This window comes from Zerene cesonia, chromosome 1, assembly GCF_012273895.1.
Source record: "Zerene cesonia ecotype Mississippi chromosome 1, Zerene_cesonia_1.1, whole genome shotgun sequence".
In the NCBI taxonomy this organism is placed as follows: domain Eukaryota; kingdom Metazoa; phylum Arthropoda; class Insecta; order Lepidoptera; family Pieridae; genus Zerene; species Zerene cesonia.
In genome coordinates, this window is record NC_052102.1 from 8352946 (window position 1) to 8375431 (window position 22486).

General features: G+C 33.9%; 1 protein-coding gene and 1 long non-coding RNA gene across 2 annotated transcripts in view; one reads left to right on the forward strand and one right to left on the reverse strand.

The window, feature by feature from the left end:
* The window catches only part of LOC119839696, a 210987-nt gene that overhangs the window by 171017 nt on the left and 17484 nt on the right, over positions 1-22486 (reverse strand). The window lies entirely within an intron of this gene.
* Positions 7414-12595, forward strand: LOC119839686. The gene is made up of 3 exons (XM_038366107.1): positions 7414-7563; positions 7767-7984; positions 8336-12595. Exons 1-3 carry the CDS (start codon positions 7506-7508, stop codon positions 8615-8617), a joined length of 558 nt encoding a protein of 185 aa, XP_038222035.1. The 5' UTR covers positions 7414-7505; the 3' UTR covers positions 8618-12595.

Genomic DNA, 22486 nt, shown 5'->3' on the forward strand with positions numbered 1-22486 from the left:
ACCTAGGGGCGATATTTTATATCTGTGATGCAACAGTGGGGCTCAATGCGGTGATGTGGTGATAAGCGTCTGTTTGGGGTTACCTCAATTCTTTCAACAGACTTTAATGCCAATTAGAGTACACAATATTGTACAGCTCAAAGGATTAAGACCTTTATTAGTGTCGGATATTGTTATGAGATCGTTCGTGCGGAAATTTGATTGTTATGCGCCTCAGGTGGGTTCGAAACAGTATCTGTGTATTATGTTCACATCTACATTTATCGTTAAGGCACATACCTACTATATGTGATTTTGTTTCATTTGGAAAGCTTATTTAATTAACAACGGAGATTCTTACATAGAATACTTGCTTTTTTAATCATTAGAATATAGTCATGGTCACTAAAAAGTTTTAAACTGACAGTCTCAAAAAAACATAAATCACATATAGTTGGTATAAAAAATAATACGTTACCACGTTTCGCTATATTTCTTGACAAACTTTTTATTCTTAGAAAGAATATATACTGAATAGTCCTGGCGTAACAGAAAATTATCTACTGTTATGAATATAGCTATAGTGAGCCTTAAAGTAATATAAGACATTTACTATAATTCCGCAATTGCATCACCAATAAATTTAATGTAAATGTACATTTCTAGTTAATTCGATAAATAGATAAGTATATTTACAATCTAAATCATTTGCAATAATCAGCTATTAAAATATTTAAATTCGCTCCCTGTTAACATTACTAAATCAATGTCCGCGGTGCACAGTCGAAGGGTAAAGCCCTCAGGGGACACGCTGTATTATAACCCGGCGTACTTATATCTGCGTAGTCACTCAAGCGCATTAAATGCCCAAATAAAGCGCAAATAATACCCAAATCGCTCATCAGTGCCCCAACCTCCCCCAACTATAATTATCTATAATCAGAGCATACCTCGTGTATAATCACTGCACAATATATTGATTACAATTACTATCATTTGCATCCCGACTAGCTGCCCCTTGCCATTGCGGTAATCTGAAACGTTTGTTTTCAATAACCGTTCGATCGTTCGCTCGCTGAAGGAGGTGTAAAATGACACGATTTTTTCGATATTTTTTCCGCAGCCCATAAATTATTCGCAACAGAGGGACGGGATGACCCCGACCTCCAGTCGATTAAGCATCACTAGGTCTTCCTTCAATTTCATATTTATAAACGAGGATTACGCAAAAATGCCAGCGTAATGGATCACCTACAGGACTTAGGCCGGGTTGTTGTCGGCGAGGGGGTGAGGAAGGCAAATTTGGGAGGGAGGAGGGGTAAGGGACTGATCGTCGGACTCATCCATCACACAGCTCACGCATGTGAATTGGGGCGTTTTATCTAAAGATAGCCATGGATGGATCGTGGATATCTATTTAAATATTTCGTCGCTTAGGGAAACAAGGTAAATATACCCTTGCACGTTAACGATGCTAAGATTATAGATTTTCAAATTTCCGTCCCATATTTTCAACACCGTTTGTTGCATTTTTTTTCCAATTAAGTGTAAAAAACGATTGCATTTTCGTTTCGAAACTACAAAACAAAATGGACAAATCAATCTCAGTCAGAAATCATACAACGGTTTGATATATGCGTGCGCTTCACTCTATTGCATTTTAAATCCTATTGCCACACAAAAGGGTACATTTTATCGCACACATTCAGACATATCGTCATATTGACATGTCGCAGTCTCGAATGGTCGCGTTCATTTACCTGTCACTCTGTCACGACTCACAACTCAGAGTGAACAAACACGGAGTCGTAGCCGATCAGTGACCGCACAACCTAGATCATAAACATGTAAGACAAAGGGCTCCGTGTAGCATACAACGGTGCAAGTATTAGTGTATCTATACAATAGCTAAATAAGGATTTGCCTACATTCAATCATACCCAATTATTTTGATTTACTTCAATGTTTCCACCATCTATATCTATACTAATATTACAAAGCTGAACAGTTTGTTTGTTTGTTTGTTTGTTTGAACGCGCTAATTTCAGGAACTACTGGTCCGTTTTGAAAAATTCTTACAGTGTTATATAGCCCATTTATTGTGGAAGGCGGGCGAAGTCGGAGGGGACCGCTGGTAAAAACTATGTATATCTAGTAGATAGAGTACAGCGAGAGTAAGTAGTATAATAAAAATCATTATATAATTGATGATTTTTTCAAAGATAAGAGTTGTGATAATTTTTGGGAATCTTCACTTGTTACTTTGTATTACATGATATAACATGATTATTCATGCAGTTAAGTATGCCAACATGTACTCTTACCTATAAAAACAATTTAATTAATTCAGACCAATGTCCTTATCTTCTAATACAAACACATAATAATAAAACTATATAACATTTTACAATGTAACACATTTAAAACGCTGCGTTTCACACGCACTTCGAGAACGTATATCTGCTGATTCTGTGGAAAGACACCATTTCATCGAAGCGAGGAATGATCGACGCGACACCGGGGCTTGTCATTTGTTATCATACAGCCTGAAACATTCGATATGCCCGGCCCGTTTAAATAAATGTCATATTCTACGACCTACTCGATAGAAGCTACACTTGCTTATCATGTATTTGCTTTGCAACCTATATGGGATAAATAAAACAATAGCTAATTTAATGCATACTAAAATATTTGATTATTTGAATCAACCATTTTTTTTTAATAACGTGCACTCGAATGTCCGTTTTTTTGGGTTGCCACCTTGCACGTATATTAATAATTTAAAGGGTGTAAGTTACGTTTTAATTGCATAATAAATTATAATAATACTACTACGTATCATATGTACAACGGCTAATAAGACAATGCGGAAAATCTTTTGTTATATACATATTATGAAAAAATCTAGCATGAGACAAAATTCTTACAAAAAAATATTTTCATATCTTATGATAGAGCTAATATTTCTGTTATACTTTTATAGGTACTTTTGCTTTTTTATTAAATTGTATTATAAAGTTAAATTTATATTGTCTGTATGTGAAACGAGATAAAAATAATAGAATGCAAACAGTTCAAAGGTATTACGTATTCAGAGAAACTCGTATTTGTGCTCTAGATCTCTATGTAGTATTAATTGCCAGTTAAATTTGTATGAAAATTATTAAATTTGGAACAATTTTACAGATTCATAAAAGATGAAAGAAATTGAAAATGAAGCATTTTGGCATAATTTTTGTCAATAGAAAAAAATGGATAAAAAGTACGTTGTATATTGATTATCATTCATAAATTAAATATGAAATTACGTCTTGTTTTATCAATTATCTTGAACTTTTTATGTTTACGTAAGTGGTATATGAGAATAAGGAAATAGAGTATTGAGTGTCGAGTACAGGACTTAAAAAATATATGGAACCCCTGTAGAGTTTTGATTAAATAAAATAAATATATTTACTTTTTTTTCATATAAATTATGATTTCCTTATTGAAATAGAGTCATAAATGCGTTTAGAGGTGTCCTTGAAAGTATTAATATAAGTTGTTAGTTTATAAATAGATGAACCCAAACAAATCGTCACTGCGACAACCGCCCTTGAACTGAGGGCCTTAGACTGAGGCTAACTGAGACGAGGTCCGGAGGCTCTTGCGGAGGCTGAGCGGGCGGGGGGCGGGGCTCGCCCGGCCAATCAGCGCCCCTTCACATTTTTCAGCCCCCGCCCGCATCGCCGGACGCTGCCCAAAAACAAAAGCATCAAAGTCGGCGAAACCTATCTCTTTCTTTGTGAGGCCCGCAAACGGGCTTCGATGAGAGGATAGATACAGTGTGTCGCGCGGGCGCGAATCGATAAGCTCACTCCACCCCCCGCGCGGCCCACCCCGCGCGCCTCGCCGGCCCCTCGGCCCGCCGGCCATTTGCACGGATGTTTACTATTATTATTTTATTGAACGGACTAAGTGGCGAAATAAGAATTCGCGTATCGGAACACCGAGATGAGCAATTACCAAATTTCCGATCTTTGACTCGCACGAAACATTTGCATAATGACGCTCGGAGATGCTCTGCTTTGTGATTACATTTTACATGCAGAATTTTATCTCGTAAATGTATCCAGGAATTCGTATTAAAACAATTTATTATTAACTATTGAATATATTTTACTTTGAATTCATATTTATAAAAGATTACTTACATTCTCATTTTATATGAAACTCCAGTTTTCAGAATAAACGTTAGACGCACACTCGTACCTTTATTTATAGATATGAAGATCCCTCACATCCATTATAAACCAAAGTTTAAACAAATGAATAAAAGAGGACTATTATAACTAAAACTGGTCTTAAAGTTTTGCAATTCTAGCCTATTTTTTGAAACCAAAATTTATCTGTAATCTGCTTACCTAGGCAACTTTTATATCTGAATTTAGTAGTAGTTATTAGAATACACTCATCTGTCTTCCTATATTCTAAGTATATATGCTTAGTAGGTTTTTATAAAGAGCTGACCTAAGAGTACCTAAATAATTGAAAATTAGCATTTATTTCATTTAGATACACATAAATATCAGTAATTTTAGTGAAAGTATATACTCTTATGAATGTTACACATATAAGGTTTAGATTCTGCTATAAATTTTTGACATTATAGAATGTTAGGACTATAATTGCTACGATCACAATTAATACCTAGGTATTTATTACTTAGATGCCTCACTGGCTTAATGTAAACACATAAATGTACTTAGACCTATATATAAGAAAAAGCATTATAGTTAGCATTATAGTTAGTGATAAAATATAGTGGATACTTGCGTTTAAACTATTTATTCATTGTTTATATAATTAAACAATAATTATATTAAGACTCTAGGGATAGAAAATATGTCATAATTTCAAGCACAAATTAAATTTAATTGTTTTGATATGAAATTATGAATTTGATTGGGTTATTGAAATATACATGTTAAATTTCCACACTTACCTGCAACAACATAATGAAATGAATTCCATAACAAATAGCAGTTACAATATTTTCGTAAATAAACAGGTTTTTTTAATATACGCCTTATATTTTATTGTTTCGATTTGAAAGATTACCTACGTTAATTTCAAACGTTGTATTAAAAACTTATTCAAAATAATAGATTATATTATCTAAATTTAAGATGACAAATTTTATAATTATTTTATTAACGGCGTTCCTTATTTATTTCGTTATTCTTTAAGTTATCAACGTGTATTTGTTGATGATTGAATCAAAGTATATTTATACACAGACAGTTCAACAGAACTCATGTTGGTATATATAAATAAAAAATTCGTAGAGCCTCTTGATTTGACCGAAAAATGTGTCTTAATATCTAATTGTAAATTTTGTAAACGCACAAAGTTGTGGCTGTAAAATCTAAACTTGATAAATCAATATCTATTATACATTCTTAATCCCTTCCCAATTTAGAGTCGGTAATCCATTTGTAGAGGCGTAAGGTCTGTAATCGACTTTACGCTTCTACAAATGTTCATGGGCGGTGGTAGCGCTTACCATCAGGCGTCCCACCAGCTCCATTGTCGACCGTGACATAAACAAAAAAAAAACGTAGGAATCATGAATATTCTTCCTGTGAAATTAAATTGAAATAATATATTAGTTACCTTCTTAATTTTTAATTTATACAAAAAAATATTTCCAAAAAATTACAGCCTTTTCAAATTTCTAAGGACTGGAAAAAAACTCTCTCTCTCTCTCTTTAAGTGTTAAAGGTTTGTCCCTTAGTCGCGCTTTTAATTAACTTATCAATAAATATAAACAAATTATGTATAAATATATATACGTGAATAATATTTAGGTAACTGAAACGAATTTAGTCTACGTACCTAGGAACTTACTCTCTAGGTATTCTGTGTAAAATTAAGGTACTTAGGAACCTTCATATATTTAGATTTATTTATAACAACAGTTGTATTTAAAACCCCAACCCCAACCTTTAGCGATTTAAATAAGTGAAGATAACATTATTACTAGTATAATATTATATTTTGTGTGTCATTACGTACCTAAATTGCATTGTTTGAAACTACGTTAGTTCGACATGACCTAACACTCTCTTCCTATCTATTAATTTAATTCCAAAAATTCTAAGAAAAGGTAGTACCCATATATTACAATATAAGTTATGACCTTGTAAAATGAAGCATTGAAATCAAGTCATCTTATAATAGATATTGATATGTTTGTTGGTATCCCTACTTATTTATTTATTTATTTTACTCTTTATTGTACATGACAAACGAAAGCACAAATGGAAATAATTGCACGATAAAATATAGTACAATCTGCAGCCTTATCACTGTGCAATGTTTACTCCTTAATATAATAAACGCGAAAGTAAGTCTATTTGTCTGTCTGTCTTCACGCCAATACCACTGAACCGAATTTGATGAAATACGGTACGGGTGTAGTATAACATCTGAGAATGATATTGAAATTTATCCTGGAATACCAAAAATGGGACTATTTACTATTTTTTCCTTTCAAAAGGCGGGTGAATCCGCGTGCGGAAAGCTAAAATTAAATATACTTATTACCATACTCTACCACAAGTAATATAATACTTTGAATAGTATAAATAACAAAACTTTATTATGTTAACAGATAAATGTACAATCCTCAAGAGAAGTTGTCGATTGTTGTCCTAATTAGCACATAATGATAATTTTTGTAGTTGTAAAAGTATTGCAGGTCTATAATTTATTGCCTGAATTTTTCGTTTCTTCATTTGTGCAATTTACCAATTGACACTATATCAATTTTCAGTAATACATAAAAATTAACATATCTGGTTTGTATATTATCTATATTGTAGGTACCCTTATATATAATTAATACGGCAAATACTATATGAACTGCTATATGAATAATATTTCAATTTTTCAGTGAACCAAATTTTTTTTACGTAATTTTATATCCTACTATAACCAAACACACGCATGCACACCATATGCTGTTTGATCCAGCTTAAAAGATAGGATAGTTTATATTATTTCAATTACGATAAATACTACTACCCGACTACCCACACGGAGCCGGAGCGTGCAGCTAGTAATATATAAAAATAAATTATTTTGAGATATTTACGTTACTTCCGTACAACGCCATCTATCGTGTTTGCGTGGAACATTGATGCCACTTTGTGATTTGGAGCTGTGAACAGAAGAGAGTTGCAGCTAGTTTATTTTACTTTCAATAGATGGCGCTAGCGTAAATACCAACATTACATAATTTTTCTCTGTAACATAATAAGAAATCATTATGATACTAGTGTGAAATTAAATTGGTTATTTCAAATAGCAAATAAATTTGCATTACAAATGCTTTTAATTATTTACTTAAAATTTTCTTCGTTTGCTGCGTAATAAACTGTTTTACCGACGATCGTAACTTCCGTTTGCCGCCCGCTAAACTACATCACGCACACGCAAACGCGAGATAATATTGTAATGTAACCAACTTCACTTCGTAAATGTTCGATCTCTTTTCGCTACGTCGAGGCTTGTACGTTTTGGGAATTGCGCTTTTCGGTAATTATTGTATTTGTTATATCGTAGTGTTTATTGTTATTATTTTTAGTCTCATGACGATTGGAGTTAAATGTTATGATAAAAAGGCTGTATTGTGAGCGGAAAAATTTGGCGCGGTGGATTCTGTCAACATAGCTGTAGTAGCACGCAGTGGCGTTTAATGCACGTGTAAACGAAATTCAACTGATATTTTTGTCTTTCAGACATGGCTTTAACAGTTGCACTACCTCTAGCGGGATTGGAGACAGAGAATTTCAATTCTTTCAGCCATATCATAGACATAGCGGGCCTATCAAAGTCTCAAACGAGCCCTAGCCCGTCTCTATCCAGTGAATCTAGCGGTATCGGCTCATTGGTTTCTCTTAAATCAGAGTCTGTAAATAACGACTCTTTGCCATCTAGTCCTCAAACTACAGAGAAGGTGAGTTAATTTTATTATTATGCTTTTTTGTTTGCGTTCGTCCTGGCCTTGACCTCTCTATTTTCATAATATTCCGTAATGGCGAACGTCTTATGCTATCAATGTTGTGTACAATTGACGTATGATAATGGAAAGATTTCGGTAGACCTTATGTGATGTTTGACACGATAATAACTTTGTCAACTATAGAAATTTTGATGTATTCATATGTTCGAATATATAATTAATCCATATGCGTAAACAATTGCTACTGCCAATTTCGTCAATCAACAAATGAAATTAAATGTTTTAATGTGATTTATGGTTACTATAAACGACGTCTTTATATGACACTAAATTATACCATTTCAGAAATTATTTGATGCGGTGGTGCAACCACAGCCACGTCCAAAAGAAAGAAAACAGGATGTCAAAGTAGTATGTGGGGGCCGTGACATTCTAAATTTAATGGCCAATCTCACTGACCCTCGATGGAACTACCGTGCGACAGTGCTGCCTCCCAACAACCCTGCACTGTTTTTCGCTAATCGCTCTCAATATCACCGCCTGGGGCCATATGGGACACGCACACAGTATGTAAAAGACTCCTGTCGCGACTGCGGCTTCTCATGGGTCGTAGCTGCCACTGATTAACAAAACCATGAGTCAACATAAATTCCGAACAAAATGCAACTAGAACACATCAAGATACTATTTGGTGCAGTCACAAAATGGTGCTCCTACCACCTTTTGACAATAAACCAGCAATTTTAGTTGAAAATATTAATATTTTTTGTGACGACCTGTCTTTAGCTATTTGCCAGGGAATGCCTCTAAACTATAATAATTATAATTTTAAGTGAATGTTTGTAATTAGTATTCCTTCCTTTAAACTAAACTTGCTGGTTTTGACATTCCTAATATATATATACCATTATGTTGTCTTGATGAGTCTATGCTGCAATGGATGACTGTGGAATATGTATATGCTAATCGTCCGTGAAACTAGAATTACATTTTAAATGTGACTTAAAACTGTGATCTTAATTTAAACAAAGCAATTTTTGACAAATTCTATAAGCGCGTGACGATGCATATATGTTTTCATCATTTTTTTGTTTTAACTTATTTGATTGTGTGATAATGTTAAGGTTATTTTATATATTTATTATGTTAATGATATGACCTACAAATATGAAATCGGCATTTTAGATCCACAGGGATCATTACTCAAACCTCAAATTCCATATCATAAGTTATTTTAAAGACAGAAAATTATTAATTTTATTATACTATTAGTAAACTACATTAGTTCCTCTTAGAAATTTTAATAATTTATTGTCCAAAGAATTTAATTATTTAATATTTCAAATTATATTTTCTATAAATTGTTGGAATATACAATTTGTATGAATTGGTGACTTCAATCTAATTGTTGAAGATGGTGAAATATTGGATTTATGGAAGCAATATTTAAATTCTAGACTTTATATGAGCTATTCCCACCATTAAATCATAATAGTTTTTATTTAAATATTGTTTTGTAAATACTACTGTAGAGTCTCCTAGAGCTAATTTATGGATTTGATATATTCCACAGTCATTTTCGATATTATCGACATTGTTTAAACCAAAAGTCTGCTTCTCGTTAACCCGAACGATAGAGCGAGAAGGCACGAATTTAAGCCAAGCTGTAGGTTAATTATAAGGTCTAATTATTGGTGTTTGTTTGTTGTACCGTCCGTGCATTACATTATAATAGTAATGGCATAATCTAGTGGATACAATCTTGATGTCTCCCTATCTTCTTCCTATTTACTCAGTGTGAAAGCTTCAACTCATTTAAAATATGACGAGCCCATGTAAATCAAAGTCAAATGGGTTATCAGTGCATATCATCACAAATTTTAACAGTGATTAGATGTCCTAAGGTATTAGTAGTTGTTACAGACCGTTTTAAAATGTTTTAAGTCATTGATGTGCCCAGATGCTGGGTTCTAGTGAAATTATAGTAAGTGTCGTTAACAGACTGGTAAATATCTCTATGTAAAAGCATATATAATTTGTAATATCCATGGTCTCTTTATCTTAGTCAAGATATTTAATAGTGTGAGTCTCGTAAACTATGTGTAAGTAAATTGTAACATGTTTATACTAACTATAACTATTAACAATTGATACTGTCCTTCTGTGCAACTTTGGTTCTGCTATGTTGTGAACAGCTTTAAATTGGAACTGGAGTGTTTGTACATGATAATGTTGACATATTTCACACAAAGTTATTTTTATAAAAAATGTTGATATGTGACAATACAGATGTAGTTTTCAAAAAATTTTCTTTATAGCATTGTTAATTCGCTGTGAGGTTTGGCAATTGTCTGGAAGGGACCAACATCCACAAAAATTTACAATTATTTCATAACATGATTGTTTCCAGTAGTTAAATCATTTTAAAGTCAGCGTTTTATCAGTCCAAGTATACATTGCATTTTATCAATTGCTTTATCTTTTTATTATCGTTTATTATTGTTTTGAGTCATCAATATTATATTATACTTTCTTCCTCTTCTATTGCTGGGCTATGAACTAAATAAGTTGTAATCAAATAAGTGAATAATTTACAAAATTTTAATTTAATATAATTATGATTCAGTGCATCTCGACTGAACATAATAGCATGGATCTCAGAATGCAGCTAATGAATATAATTTGCCTAACAAATGATATGTTTCCTCAATCAAAATACACTCAAAGCTTGTGTATATGTATTAGTCAATCTAGTGTGCTAACTGCTCAGTCACACACACATACAAATTGAACGTTACGGTTATTGTAAATCAGATGTTGCATTCAGAATATTTTAAGTTAATACAATAATGTTATGTGACAAAACTTAAATCGAATGTAGTGCAAAGTAATGTATTGGGAGCGATACGCACATTTTATACAGTAGCTCTTGTAATGGACGTTAAGTTAGTTGTATGATTGGCCCAGCGAGCGGCCACTTGCCAGCCCGAGCCCTACATCGAGCAAGGCCAAGGTGCGATGCAATATTTGCATTCCAATTTTGTGTTAAGTTAGCAGCCGAGGGTATAGTTGTTAATGTTTATTTAATCCGCATTGCCAAATATTTTGGTTGTTGTGCTATTTATTTATTTGAATGAGTTATTTTTTTTTTTTTTCATGTAATATCAAATTTAGTACCTTCCATTGCTAAGTGTCAAATATTTTTACAATGTTTTAATCATTTCAATTTTATGCATTTTATTTTGTTTAGTCAAATCATATACATGATATTATTATATAGTGTGATGTAGTTTATCTATTGTTCATTTGTATTTATGATAAATATTTTTTCTCATCGAACTGTAGTCAAATGACAGTATTTTTATAATGAAAATTGTATGGGGATTGAAGGGTTAAGGCGAAGCGGGTCGGAAGCCTGCATGCGGCCTTGGGTCGCCGTGGAGGCAGAAGCGCGCTTCGCCGGTATTACATATATCTGATAAGCATTATGTAGGTTTAGCGAAATAGAATTATCGAGGAGACAAACTCCAAGTACCAAATCTTTTATTGGTTTAATGTTGTTCTCGTATTGTGGTGATATAGTGCGTCGCGAGCGACGCAGAGCTCAATATTTTAGTACCCATTAAGAAAATTAATACCTCTTTTAAAAAGAATATAATATATATTATAATATATCCAAACTATTAGCACATATGTATTTTCCCTGTTTATTTTGATGTGATATCATAAATGACTGATCTGAATTTAGTTTTTAAGTTGGTTAATATGCAGTGCTATTTCGAGAGTGTAATTAAGATTTAATATTGAAAGTGCCAATGCTCGTAATTTAATCTTTATGGACTGTTCCTTTAATGTAGCTTTTTGTAAGGCCTCGGCCGAGGTCCTTCCATCCCCGATAACTTCAGTATAAGCAATTTTCCATCCTTAACACTAAGTTTCAAAATACATGTAAATTGTCACGTAACTTGCACAATCTCAGTAATGCTTGCAATATTATGTGTAACATGTTAATTCCTCACTTATTTTTTAATCAAGCGTAATGTTAAGAGTACAATATGAGAGGATGTTATATCATTCTAGTATCAAATTAGCCGAAGATGTTAATATTATTAGTTAGGTAAAATTTTAACATAGCTTCGTATAATTGGGATGTTTTTAGTATTTAGTAGTTGTATAATTACGGCGTAGTGGCAAGCGAAATGTCTCGCGAGTGAAATAATGTTAGTGGCAATAATACTCTGATAAGTTCCCTGCCAAGAGACTGTACAGAGTCGCGCGGCCGCGATGTCCGCACGGCGCCGCGCGGACTTACTGAACGAATAGACGTTAGGCGTTTTATTTGTTGTAATTATAATAATAGCCGTAGGTATTTTATCGTACTTAAATAATTATTCTTGCGATGCCTTAATTCTGGTTGTCAATTAGACTTCTGCCTAGAGTGTTATCATTGTTTTATTTATTTTAGTTTTTTGCTGTTCCGGCTTCCTCCGTGAACTTCCAGTCCAGGCTGTTCTTTTGAAATGATTTTGAGGTCGATTTATTTTTACCTAAGTGTTCTTATTAAATGTTACCAAAATGTTTTTAATAAATATTTTTATATGTAAATTGTTGTTTTATTATGCAGTCGCCCTCAGTGTACCCAGCCTATCTTTATGTAACGTACAAGGTAAATCAAAGCTTACGATTATGCAATCCACTTCGCATAATTATGATTCACGTAGGTCTATAGCAACGGAATGTAAACAAACAATGTTCGTTAAATACATACAGAAATAAACTCGTACTTTTTAGCCAAGCATGTGATTATCGTCACGTTTTCCAAATGTAAGACAGGCACTCTGCCAAAATTGAACGTTCTGGGTGAATAAAGAAGATTGTGCATATATTTGAACGTTCTAAATTGTTTTTATTTAATATGCATTATGTAGTTAGTTTAAAAATACACATGCTGTCAGACAATGTGTCGCTAAGAATTTACGACACGGCCTTGTGTACATAATATGTTCAGATTAATCACTAGAAGGTCGTTGTTTTTCTTTCATATCTTGAGTGTAATAGTGTACTTATTATATACATTTTTACTGGAAAACCACGAATGAGTATTAAACTCATTTGTGATTTTCGATACATCAGCTATGCATTTCTAAAGGTATTAATTGCCTAAATCTGTATTATGTTATCTGTGGTCTAATTAAAAAAACGGTTAAAAACACGCTTAATTGATAGAATCAACAAATATATGGTCTCGCTTTCACATACGTTAGCAAACTCGTGAAATTATTGTATTGGCAAGTTTGAACTAAATCTGTCCGTTTAAATTGGGTCATTACTCATTACATACCATTATACAGGTGATATTAATGATTATCATTGATACTGTTTTCTTAAGTAAAATAAAAATGTAAATATAAATTGTACTTTTCTAGTTTAAAATTCTAAGATATATAGGTAAATCTCTTCCTTTACTATTGGCGGGCCATGAAATGAATTTATGAATCAAACAGGAAAATAATTTTATTATAAATAATGAAATTTACTTTACATATTTGTCCGGTGTACTAATTGTTTAAAAACAGTGATAGTTCATTGGCAAAGACCGCGGACTTATAATCGATCTTAAATAAGATAAGTAAGAGACCCTCATAGCAGTGGGAACATGTTATATACTTATTAAGTGGGTTGATTATGACTTATTGTTTATCCCAATATTTATGAATCAAATGATCTATTTAACTTATCCAAAACATTACGGACAAATGTTTCAATTAATGCATGGGGCGTATGCAAAAAGAAACCGCCTGGGCGTATGGTAAGAAAAGAAATAAATATAATAATGAGGGTTGCCGAAAACTTCATGTAACAACTAAGTGGAAATTGCAAGAAGTTTAATTCTCTTTCCTGAATGTCTCGGTATATAGAAATTATGTGTCACGTTGTGTCACAAACAAGACTAATAGATTGAACTTTGTAACCCGCCATCTGTTCGAAGCGTCTCTAACTCTATACTACGCCGCACCATAGCGCCATCTATCAAAGTAATCTACGAAATAAAAATGTGGTACAGAGCCATCTATTGCGGGTTGTTTAAAGGTGTTTTGAAATAGAATTTAACAGAAGGTTACTTGCATTGGATGAGTATAGATGGCGCTTTTAAAAAGTTTGAGCTCGCCAACTTGCCTCAAGCGTTGGCGTCAAAGGTTGGATCTAAAGTTGGGAAAACTAATCATGTGATTTAGCCATTGGTATTCTGTAACATTTTTTTTGTAATGAAATACGAGCTGCGCCCCGCGATTTCACTCGCGTAAGTCCGTATCCCGTAGGAATATCGGGATAAAAAGTCGTCTATATGTTATTCCAGTTGTCCAGCTATCTACGTACCAAATTTCATTGCAATCGGTTCAGTAGTTCTTGTGTGAAAGAGTAACAACTCTTTCACACAAAAACATACAACAACTTTCGCCTTTATGATATTAGTAGGAAGGATAGTAGGATAAACAGTTTACTGCCTTACTTATGTGGGTAATAGAGTAGAGTAACATATACATACATATGAGGCGGAAGCAAATATGTGTTTCTCAATCTTTATAATTTTTTCTACCAACGTGGTAGGTTTATGGCTAACTTGGAGAGCATAAATTATTTAATCAAATTAAAAAAATAGCCTTTTACAGCCCGCAAATCGCAAGAATTCAGAAATATTAAATACCTAAATTTAGTATCAATCCTACTAATATTATAAATGCGAAAGTTTGTAAGGATGTGTGTGTTTGCTGCTCTTGCAAAAACTACTGAACCGATTGCAATGATATTTGGTACATAGACAGCTGGAAACCTGGAAAACATGTAGGCAATTTTTTATCCCAATTCTCCAACGGGATAGGGACTTACGAGTTACGCAGATGAAACCACGGGGCGCAGCTAGTTATTAACTAATATTAAACCTTTAACCTTTGGATTATGGCCTGAACCCTCATAGGAGGCCTGTGTCCCAGCAGTGGGAACATGTATGGGCTGATGATGAAACCTTTAACATTTCAAACCCTTACTATGTACTAGTAAATTATACCCACTATAATAGCAAAAACGTATAGTATTATGTTATCTGTACCAGAACGGCTATCCTTCAGTAGTGTTGGCTGTGACTTATAACTTATTGGTTAAGGGCTAAGGCTTCCGATTGAATTATGAAATGGTTCAAAACTTTAAACGATTTCCCATAATTGGTAGCTAGGTAATTGATTGTACTTGTTATACTAAATAGTCCAGGATCCATCGCCCATTTTTGCACTTGATTACTATCAAGCTAATAATCCGTGAGTAGCTTTATTTTGATGAGACGCCCAATAATTTCCGGTAGGAAACTTTCGATTGTGGTAGCTAACAGAGGTAGCAAGGTTAAAATATGTTGATTTGATGATTCTCAAATATTTATTACTAACTGAATTTTTTTTTGTTAAATCTCAAGACAATTATCTAAATTATTCGAAAAAATATTTGTCCTACAAAATCTATGGTTTGATCAAAGAGTCCCCTCTTTCCGACATGTATCGATAACGAGGTCATCATAAATGATTACTAACCAGCTGATTTTTTTTTTTTACTTAGTTAATATTCATGTAATTTAACAGACATATTGTCCTACAAATTGCGCGGTACGTTATCCTGGTCCTACGCTCAGAAATTGTTAACACCACAAGACCATTTTTATATACTAAAATATAGCACAGCGCAGCGTACTCCAGCGAAACATACTCAGATAAAATAAATATAGTTTAAAAGACAAAAAATTTGAATCAATTTTACTTAAAGACTTTTAACGGATTTTAAACGAGAATTATTCATTATATTATATAACCCGACATTTGGAACACTACAGCGAGCATGGTCACCTGCAATTGCGTTTAACGGGTTAAAAAGTCTTTAATTTCTAAATCAATCTCATTGTCTCTACGAAATTTATTTAATCATGACGATCCTGATCAGGATAACAAGAGAAATTAATAAACATATTGCATGAGTAGTCACCATTCCTTGGTAAGTTTGAAAAAAATCTGTCCGTTAAAAGCGTGTCAAAATCAAGCCATAGTCGGTTATACCGCAGATAACATAAGTGTGATAAAGTTAGATTACAGATGAATATTAAGGTAATAGATTTTTTCGTTAACATTGATTCGTAATTTTCTTTAGTTAACATTAAAATATAGCATACCTAATATTGTATGTTCGTACATACGCGACGCATTTAAAAATCAAATGATTATGAATGGGGCACAGACAATTCAAACAACCTTGTTTAAATTTTAAGAGAATATAAATAGCTGTATCTAATTCTAGAAAATATGTAATTTTTGTTGTTTTGATACTAATCAATATATATTCGGAATAGTTTCCGACAACAGTAAATTTTACAGAGAAATGCTTGAGGCGTTTTATGGAGATTACTTCAAGACACAAAGTCATACAAGAAAGGTAAGGTAAGAAATGAGTAAAATTTAGTATTGATGGAAAAAACATATTATAATATATGCAATTTAACGACAAAAAGGCTCAGCATAACATTAGTAATTCTTTTCACTACTGTTTTATAAAGTCAAAATAATATGACTGTTAGGTACGTGCGGTAATTTACCTAGGCACTTGTAAGTTACAGCCATACTATAAAACATTACAGTGCCTATTCATTGAGTTATTGAATTGAGTACTTTTAAAATGTTATTACGATTTCGTTGTTGGCAAAATTTACGTTTGTTCCCCGCGGTAATGATAGCGATTGTTTTGTTTGTAATATCCACTTTTGTGTTGGTATAATGGGTGCATTCAACCAGATGGGCGCGAAGTGTCGCTTTTATCAGCTGTACAAAAGGCGGGAATCAAAGATATTGCGGGTTGCGCAGTGTTGCCATTGTAGAAAAAGACATCGTTTTATATAATAATAGCTTGTAATCTCGTTTTTGATCATAAGGAAAAATAGGAGATAAAATATGAAATTGCCCTACACTTCCATTTCAATCAAACACAAAATATAAATCGAAATAGTTATTGTATTGAAATGTGACAATATTGTAAAGGTTGTTTTATTGTTACGAGTCATATTATATACGCACCGGCCACCGCAAAAATAACAATGTTTACTCGACAATAACTTTGTTATTTCTCACATGAATAGAATCCTAGATAGATGCGTAATAAAGGTATAATATTTACACATATATCATGGAAAGCATTATCTCAACATCCTTTGCGTATATCTTATACCTAGCACCCACTAATTAATGAACCGCTAATCAAGCATAGCGCCATGAAAAATGTTTGATTTGGAACCTCCATCCACCACAAAAATGAGGCGCGTTATTGCGTAAAGCAAAATAGGTCTTCGAAGCGAGTCGCGAACGCGATCGGTTGAATAGAGCAAAATTGGAAGCAGCAAGCGTGATTACACCACGTTTCCTCCCGTACCTATTGACATTCAAGGCTTAAAATCGAACTCGTGAGCTTATTAGCCCGATACAGCACTCATCAGATTCATATTGGAAACCAGGGTTAAGAAATATTCAATTTACGATTAAGTTATGTCATTGTGCCTGTGGAAAATAGACGAGACGATGATAATTTTATATGAAAAAGAGTTAATCATAAAATATACAAAATTTTAAGAACTTTCTTGTTAAATCATTGTTAGATGCCTATTTTATTTCATCGTGATCAGAGCAATTATAGGGCCAAATTTTTTGGCGTTTGAACACGCCGATGTCTTCACATTTTTCATTCATATGAGCAATGGTAATGTGCATGAATAATTAACAGACAAATTGACAAATCAATATGAGCTAAACACTGAACCACGACTGTCCTATTAGGTATTAATCCAGGTAGGTACAATTTTTGCCGTGAATCTTAGATTGCTATCTAAATTCACTTATGTATATAACGCCGACAAAGGAAACTATAAGAATAATCTGCCACATTTGTGAGTCAGGAGCACTTGTTGTATTTGATAATTAACTTTATAACTAAAATTAAATAAAACTAACGTAAAGTACAATCTATTTAATATAAACTACACAGAACTATACAGTTTATGGTGGACCTCGTTGCCAGAAGAAAATAAAGAAGCATGCTAGCTGAGCAATTAATATGACTGCGAATACACCCGCCTTCAAGCAACATTTTATATCCAAACCCTTCGAAGTATTGTCGGGTTCAAGCTGCTCTACGTACGTGGTATCACATGGAGGTTTTTTGAACCGAAAAGGCATTTTTACACGCTGCAATTAAATACTGACATGGTCAAGCTTTCGATGATTAACATAATTATTTCAACATTTATAATTAAATAACAGTTCGTATTTTTATAACAGTAACGTATTACAGATGATGATTGTGACAGATAAAAATATGAGGTTGGCAGTCAGTTGTCATAATGTGTAACAGATTATAATTTTATAAATTTGGCAAAGACAAGTTGCGAGCGAGTGTCGCCATTAGGATAGTCCACGGATGGTCCTTCATAATAATTACCGAATGTTACATTCGGTATAGCACAATTATGTGCAGTCTGTGAAATACGGATATTACGATATATTGGAGCATGTGTCGCTTCCACACTCTCCAATAGAATCTTCTTCGAAATCGCCAAACCTTTCTTACAAACTTCTTGATTATCAATATATCCGCTGATATGTAACGGACTTCTCCTAAGATGCACCCAAGTGTACTTTTTGACGTTTCTTTTAAAAACTAGTTGTCATTAAGAGTTGTCATAGGAAAAGAATCCCGTTGTTTTACCCGCATAGTTTCCGTTCCCCTAAGATTTCCAGGATAAAAACTATCTGATGCCTTTTTTCAGGCCTCAAACATGAAGAAAAGCCAGATAGACAAAGATAATTTCGCATTTATAACACAAGAAGAGATTATTAGGAAGAAAAGGAACTTCTAGGAATAGATTCCAGGAGTTTAATAGTATAAAGTGAAGTCCCGTGTCCCCTAGTGGGGTATGGGGCAGATGATGTACATCCGTTTCACTGATCGATTTTCTTTAGGGACAAGTAGGTGATCAGCCTTCTGTGTCCTGCCAGACCGAGAGTTTAATAGTATACAAACTACATATTTATATATGTACCAATTACATTCATTTTAATAAGTATATTTTAGATTTTGAACTTCTTTTTTTATGTAGGGATCAATATAGCTCTATATATGTAATAGTCTCGTGTCACTATGTAAGTTACCCTACTCCGCCGAAATGGCTGGAGTTTTGTGTACATATCGGGTAGTTCTGAGAATCGGCCAACATTGATATTTCATACCCCTAAATGATAAGAGTAAGGCAGTACAGCGTTTGCCCGGTCAGCTAGTAATATATAAATCATCACTCCTGAATAAGCTATTGTTTTTTTAATTCAAAACCAGTTAGGACAACACACAAATATACGGCAACTGCAGTGATCATTTTTACAATGGATCTTCAGACATATTAATATGACTATTGGATATTGACTATTGGATTCGTACTATTGGATAATAGAAATAGTAAATTTCTTAATAACTTTTATATAAACTTAGTATTACCAGGTATATGTTTGTGCCAATAAAGCATTAACGGCCCGGCCAAGCTCCACCCGTGGTACGTATTACCTTCCCATAAGAACCTTCCTTGTGCCTTAACAACAACCCAATGAAGCAAAAGTAAAGTCCCGTGTCCTCTACTGGGATATGGGGCAGATGATATACATCTGTTTCACTGATCGATTTTTTATCGACAAGTAGGTGATCAGCCTTCTGTGTCCTGCTAGACGTTTTTTTTGTGCGTCTCCACCGGGAATCGAACCCAGGACCCCCGGTTCTACGCTCACAAGTTAACCACTGTACCAAGGAGGCGGTCAATGAAGCAAGCAAGCCATTAATTAGGAAGTCTGCTAATCATATATTGATTACTAATAGTTTGGTTTGTTAATAATCACACTATCATACTAATATTATAAATGTGATTTTTTTTGTTCGAATGTTTGTCCGTCTATAACGCTGCAATCACTGAACGGATTTTGAGGAAATTTGGTATTCAGACGGCTGACTTGGGTGATACGATACTTTTTATCCCGATTAAATGCACACAGGAATAGGATATCCGGGCGGAGCCGGGACGACCTCCTAGTAATATAATAGCTGAAAAATTTGTTTGTTTGAAAGCGCTGATTTCAAGAACTACTGGACAGAATTAAGACGTTTTTACCGCGACAACCGTTTTTTTCAAGTGATCCTTGAATGCATGCATTCACATTCATTCATGCATGACTGAAACATGTACCACGGGCGAAGCCGGGGCAGATCGTTAGTAATAAATACACTTTCGCCCTTATAAGTACCAATAGAAAATGTAGACTGTACCATTCCTTGTTATATAAGAAGCAACAATGACATATCGATTTCAACTTTTTGCTTCAAAAATAAACTCTTTATTTTTAAAAGAAAATCTCTATGTTTAGGTTTTAATTACTATAAAATCGTTATGAATTTTATTTGTTTTAAAATCGTTATGGAACATTCATATTTGACTCTTCTATTGTATTAATTCCAATTTAGCGAGTGAGAGAGAGAGAGAGAAAGTGGCTGGTAACACAATTGGGCCATCTTTTGTTCTGGGCTCGCCTTCTTTCAGAAGCGCCTGCAACAACTGTTAGAACGATAGCTTTACAATGCTACAGTATTGTCGCGAAGTTAATTGTTCCTTGCTGCACGAGGGTTACTTAATGACTCGGTAATTTGGTGTTGAGTCTGCAGCATTGAGGGTAGGCATCAATTTAGTGTAACAAGAAACTAATTCTGCGCGTATAAAGTTTAATAGTCAGTGTTTAATTTTTTCTATTGCGTTTAATGTTAAGTGAATTTGCAATGATTATTATTACAAAACAATACAGAAAAAAGCTTATAACGATGTACATAATATTTTTATAAATACATTCAAATTCCTTGGAATACAAAGGGAATATCTTTTTAGTTTATATTAAATGCCTGCCTGCAATTAATTTACCTCAATATCGACTGAATCGGATTCAGATAATAAAATTATCAACAAAAAAACATGATACGCTTCAAACATCCATCGTTTAAATAAATTATATTTAAAATGGAAAATCAAAAATTCCATGTATTTTCTTGAAATTAGTTCTTCACTCGTGCTCAAACTAAAATATAGAACATTTTCCACAAAGGTATTCATCGAGCTAGCTAAGGAGTGAATCTTTGAATGCCACCAAATTGTATGAGAGTAGTCCTCTTTCAAAACTTCTCGTGAATAGTGTTAATTCGCTATAGCGAATTTGCTCGACGCTCGTCAATGGACTATTTGGAGACTTGAGAAGCGTGCAGCCTCACAAAGTCGCAATATTGTGTATGGAAAACGCGGGGAATATGAATGGAGTTTCGTGGAAAGGGACACGCAATGGGGCGGTTTTCTAAAGAGCTCTCAACGAGAATATTCAACAATTCTCACACTAGAACGTTTGACATTATGACGCTTCGGCTTCTATTCTATGCATTTTGTTACGTGATAAATGCGAGAGCAAATTGCTTTCTGAAAGTTTCATTCAATATGTGGCAACAATTACCTACGATTACATTTAGAAAAAGTTAATTTAAAGTACATATTCACAAGTAAATATGCGTAATTATAACACTTTTCAAGGGTTTATGTCTTAACAAAATTTAAACAATTACAATGCCTCGCATACAATTCCACAAACATTTGTTGTGAATATGAAATATCACAGGGAACTCTTGTAGCCCTTGGATTTCCAGTGCTACATCGCTGCGAAAGCGAAAAGGAAAAATCGGGGCGTGCCTGAACAAAGCCACCTATACAATAGGGCCGCGCGAACAATGCTAACTAGAGATGCTGGCGCTTGTATCATTCGCAGATAAAGACGGCACCATCGACACAACAGTCGGCACTTACCAAGTGGCACTTTCGGACTAATTATATGGCACATAATTAGGCTATGGGTGTCGCTGTTGTGAGATGAGGGAGCGCCACACTAGGTTCAAAGCGGTTCAAAATTTAATTTCAACATGTTTGGTCAGCCTAGAAATAAGATGTTTAGAACTCCTTTTATTTATTTAAAGCAGAGTTTTATTTTTATTATTTAGTATTATCTACGCAATTGTAAAACTTACATAGGACATTAATATTTAAATTTAACACAGAATATAACGAATTGCGCTTTGAGTTCACTCCGTTGGCCGCACATATCGGAGTAAACACACACTTATCGGCATATTAAAATCCAAACGGCACTTAGAACATAGAACATCCGCAAGCTCAGCACTAACAACGGAGTCCACAACAATGTGCCCTCTGAAGAGCTCCGAACAATCGAATGAAGACAATAAGCAGCGATACTCGGAGACAAAAAGAGGCGAAATAAAGGCTCACTTGTTTCCTGGCCGCATTGTGAGGAACGGGAGAGGGCAGAGACAAAAGCATAATGTGCCACGGGCCCA

Coding starts and splice junctions, on each gene's coding strand:
- LOC119839686 (XM_038366107.1), top strand. CDS start 7,506: ATGTTCGATCTCTTTTCGCTACGTCGAGGCTTGTACGTTTTGGGAATT. Junction 7,564..7,766: donor TTTGGGAATTGCGCTTTTCG/GTAATTATTGTA, acceptor TTTGTCTTTCAG/ACATGGCTTTAACAGTTGCA. Junction 7,985..8,335: donor GTCCTCAAACTACAGAGAAG/GTGAGTTAATTT, acceptor ATACCATTTCAG/AAATTATTTGATGCGGTGGT.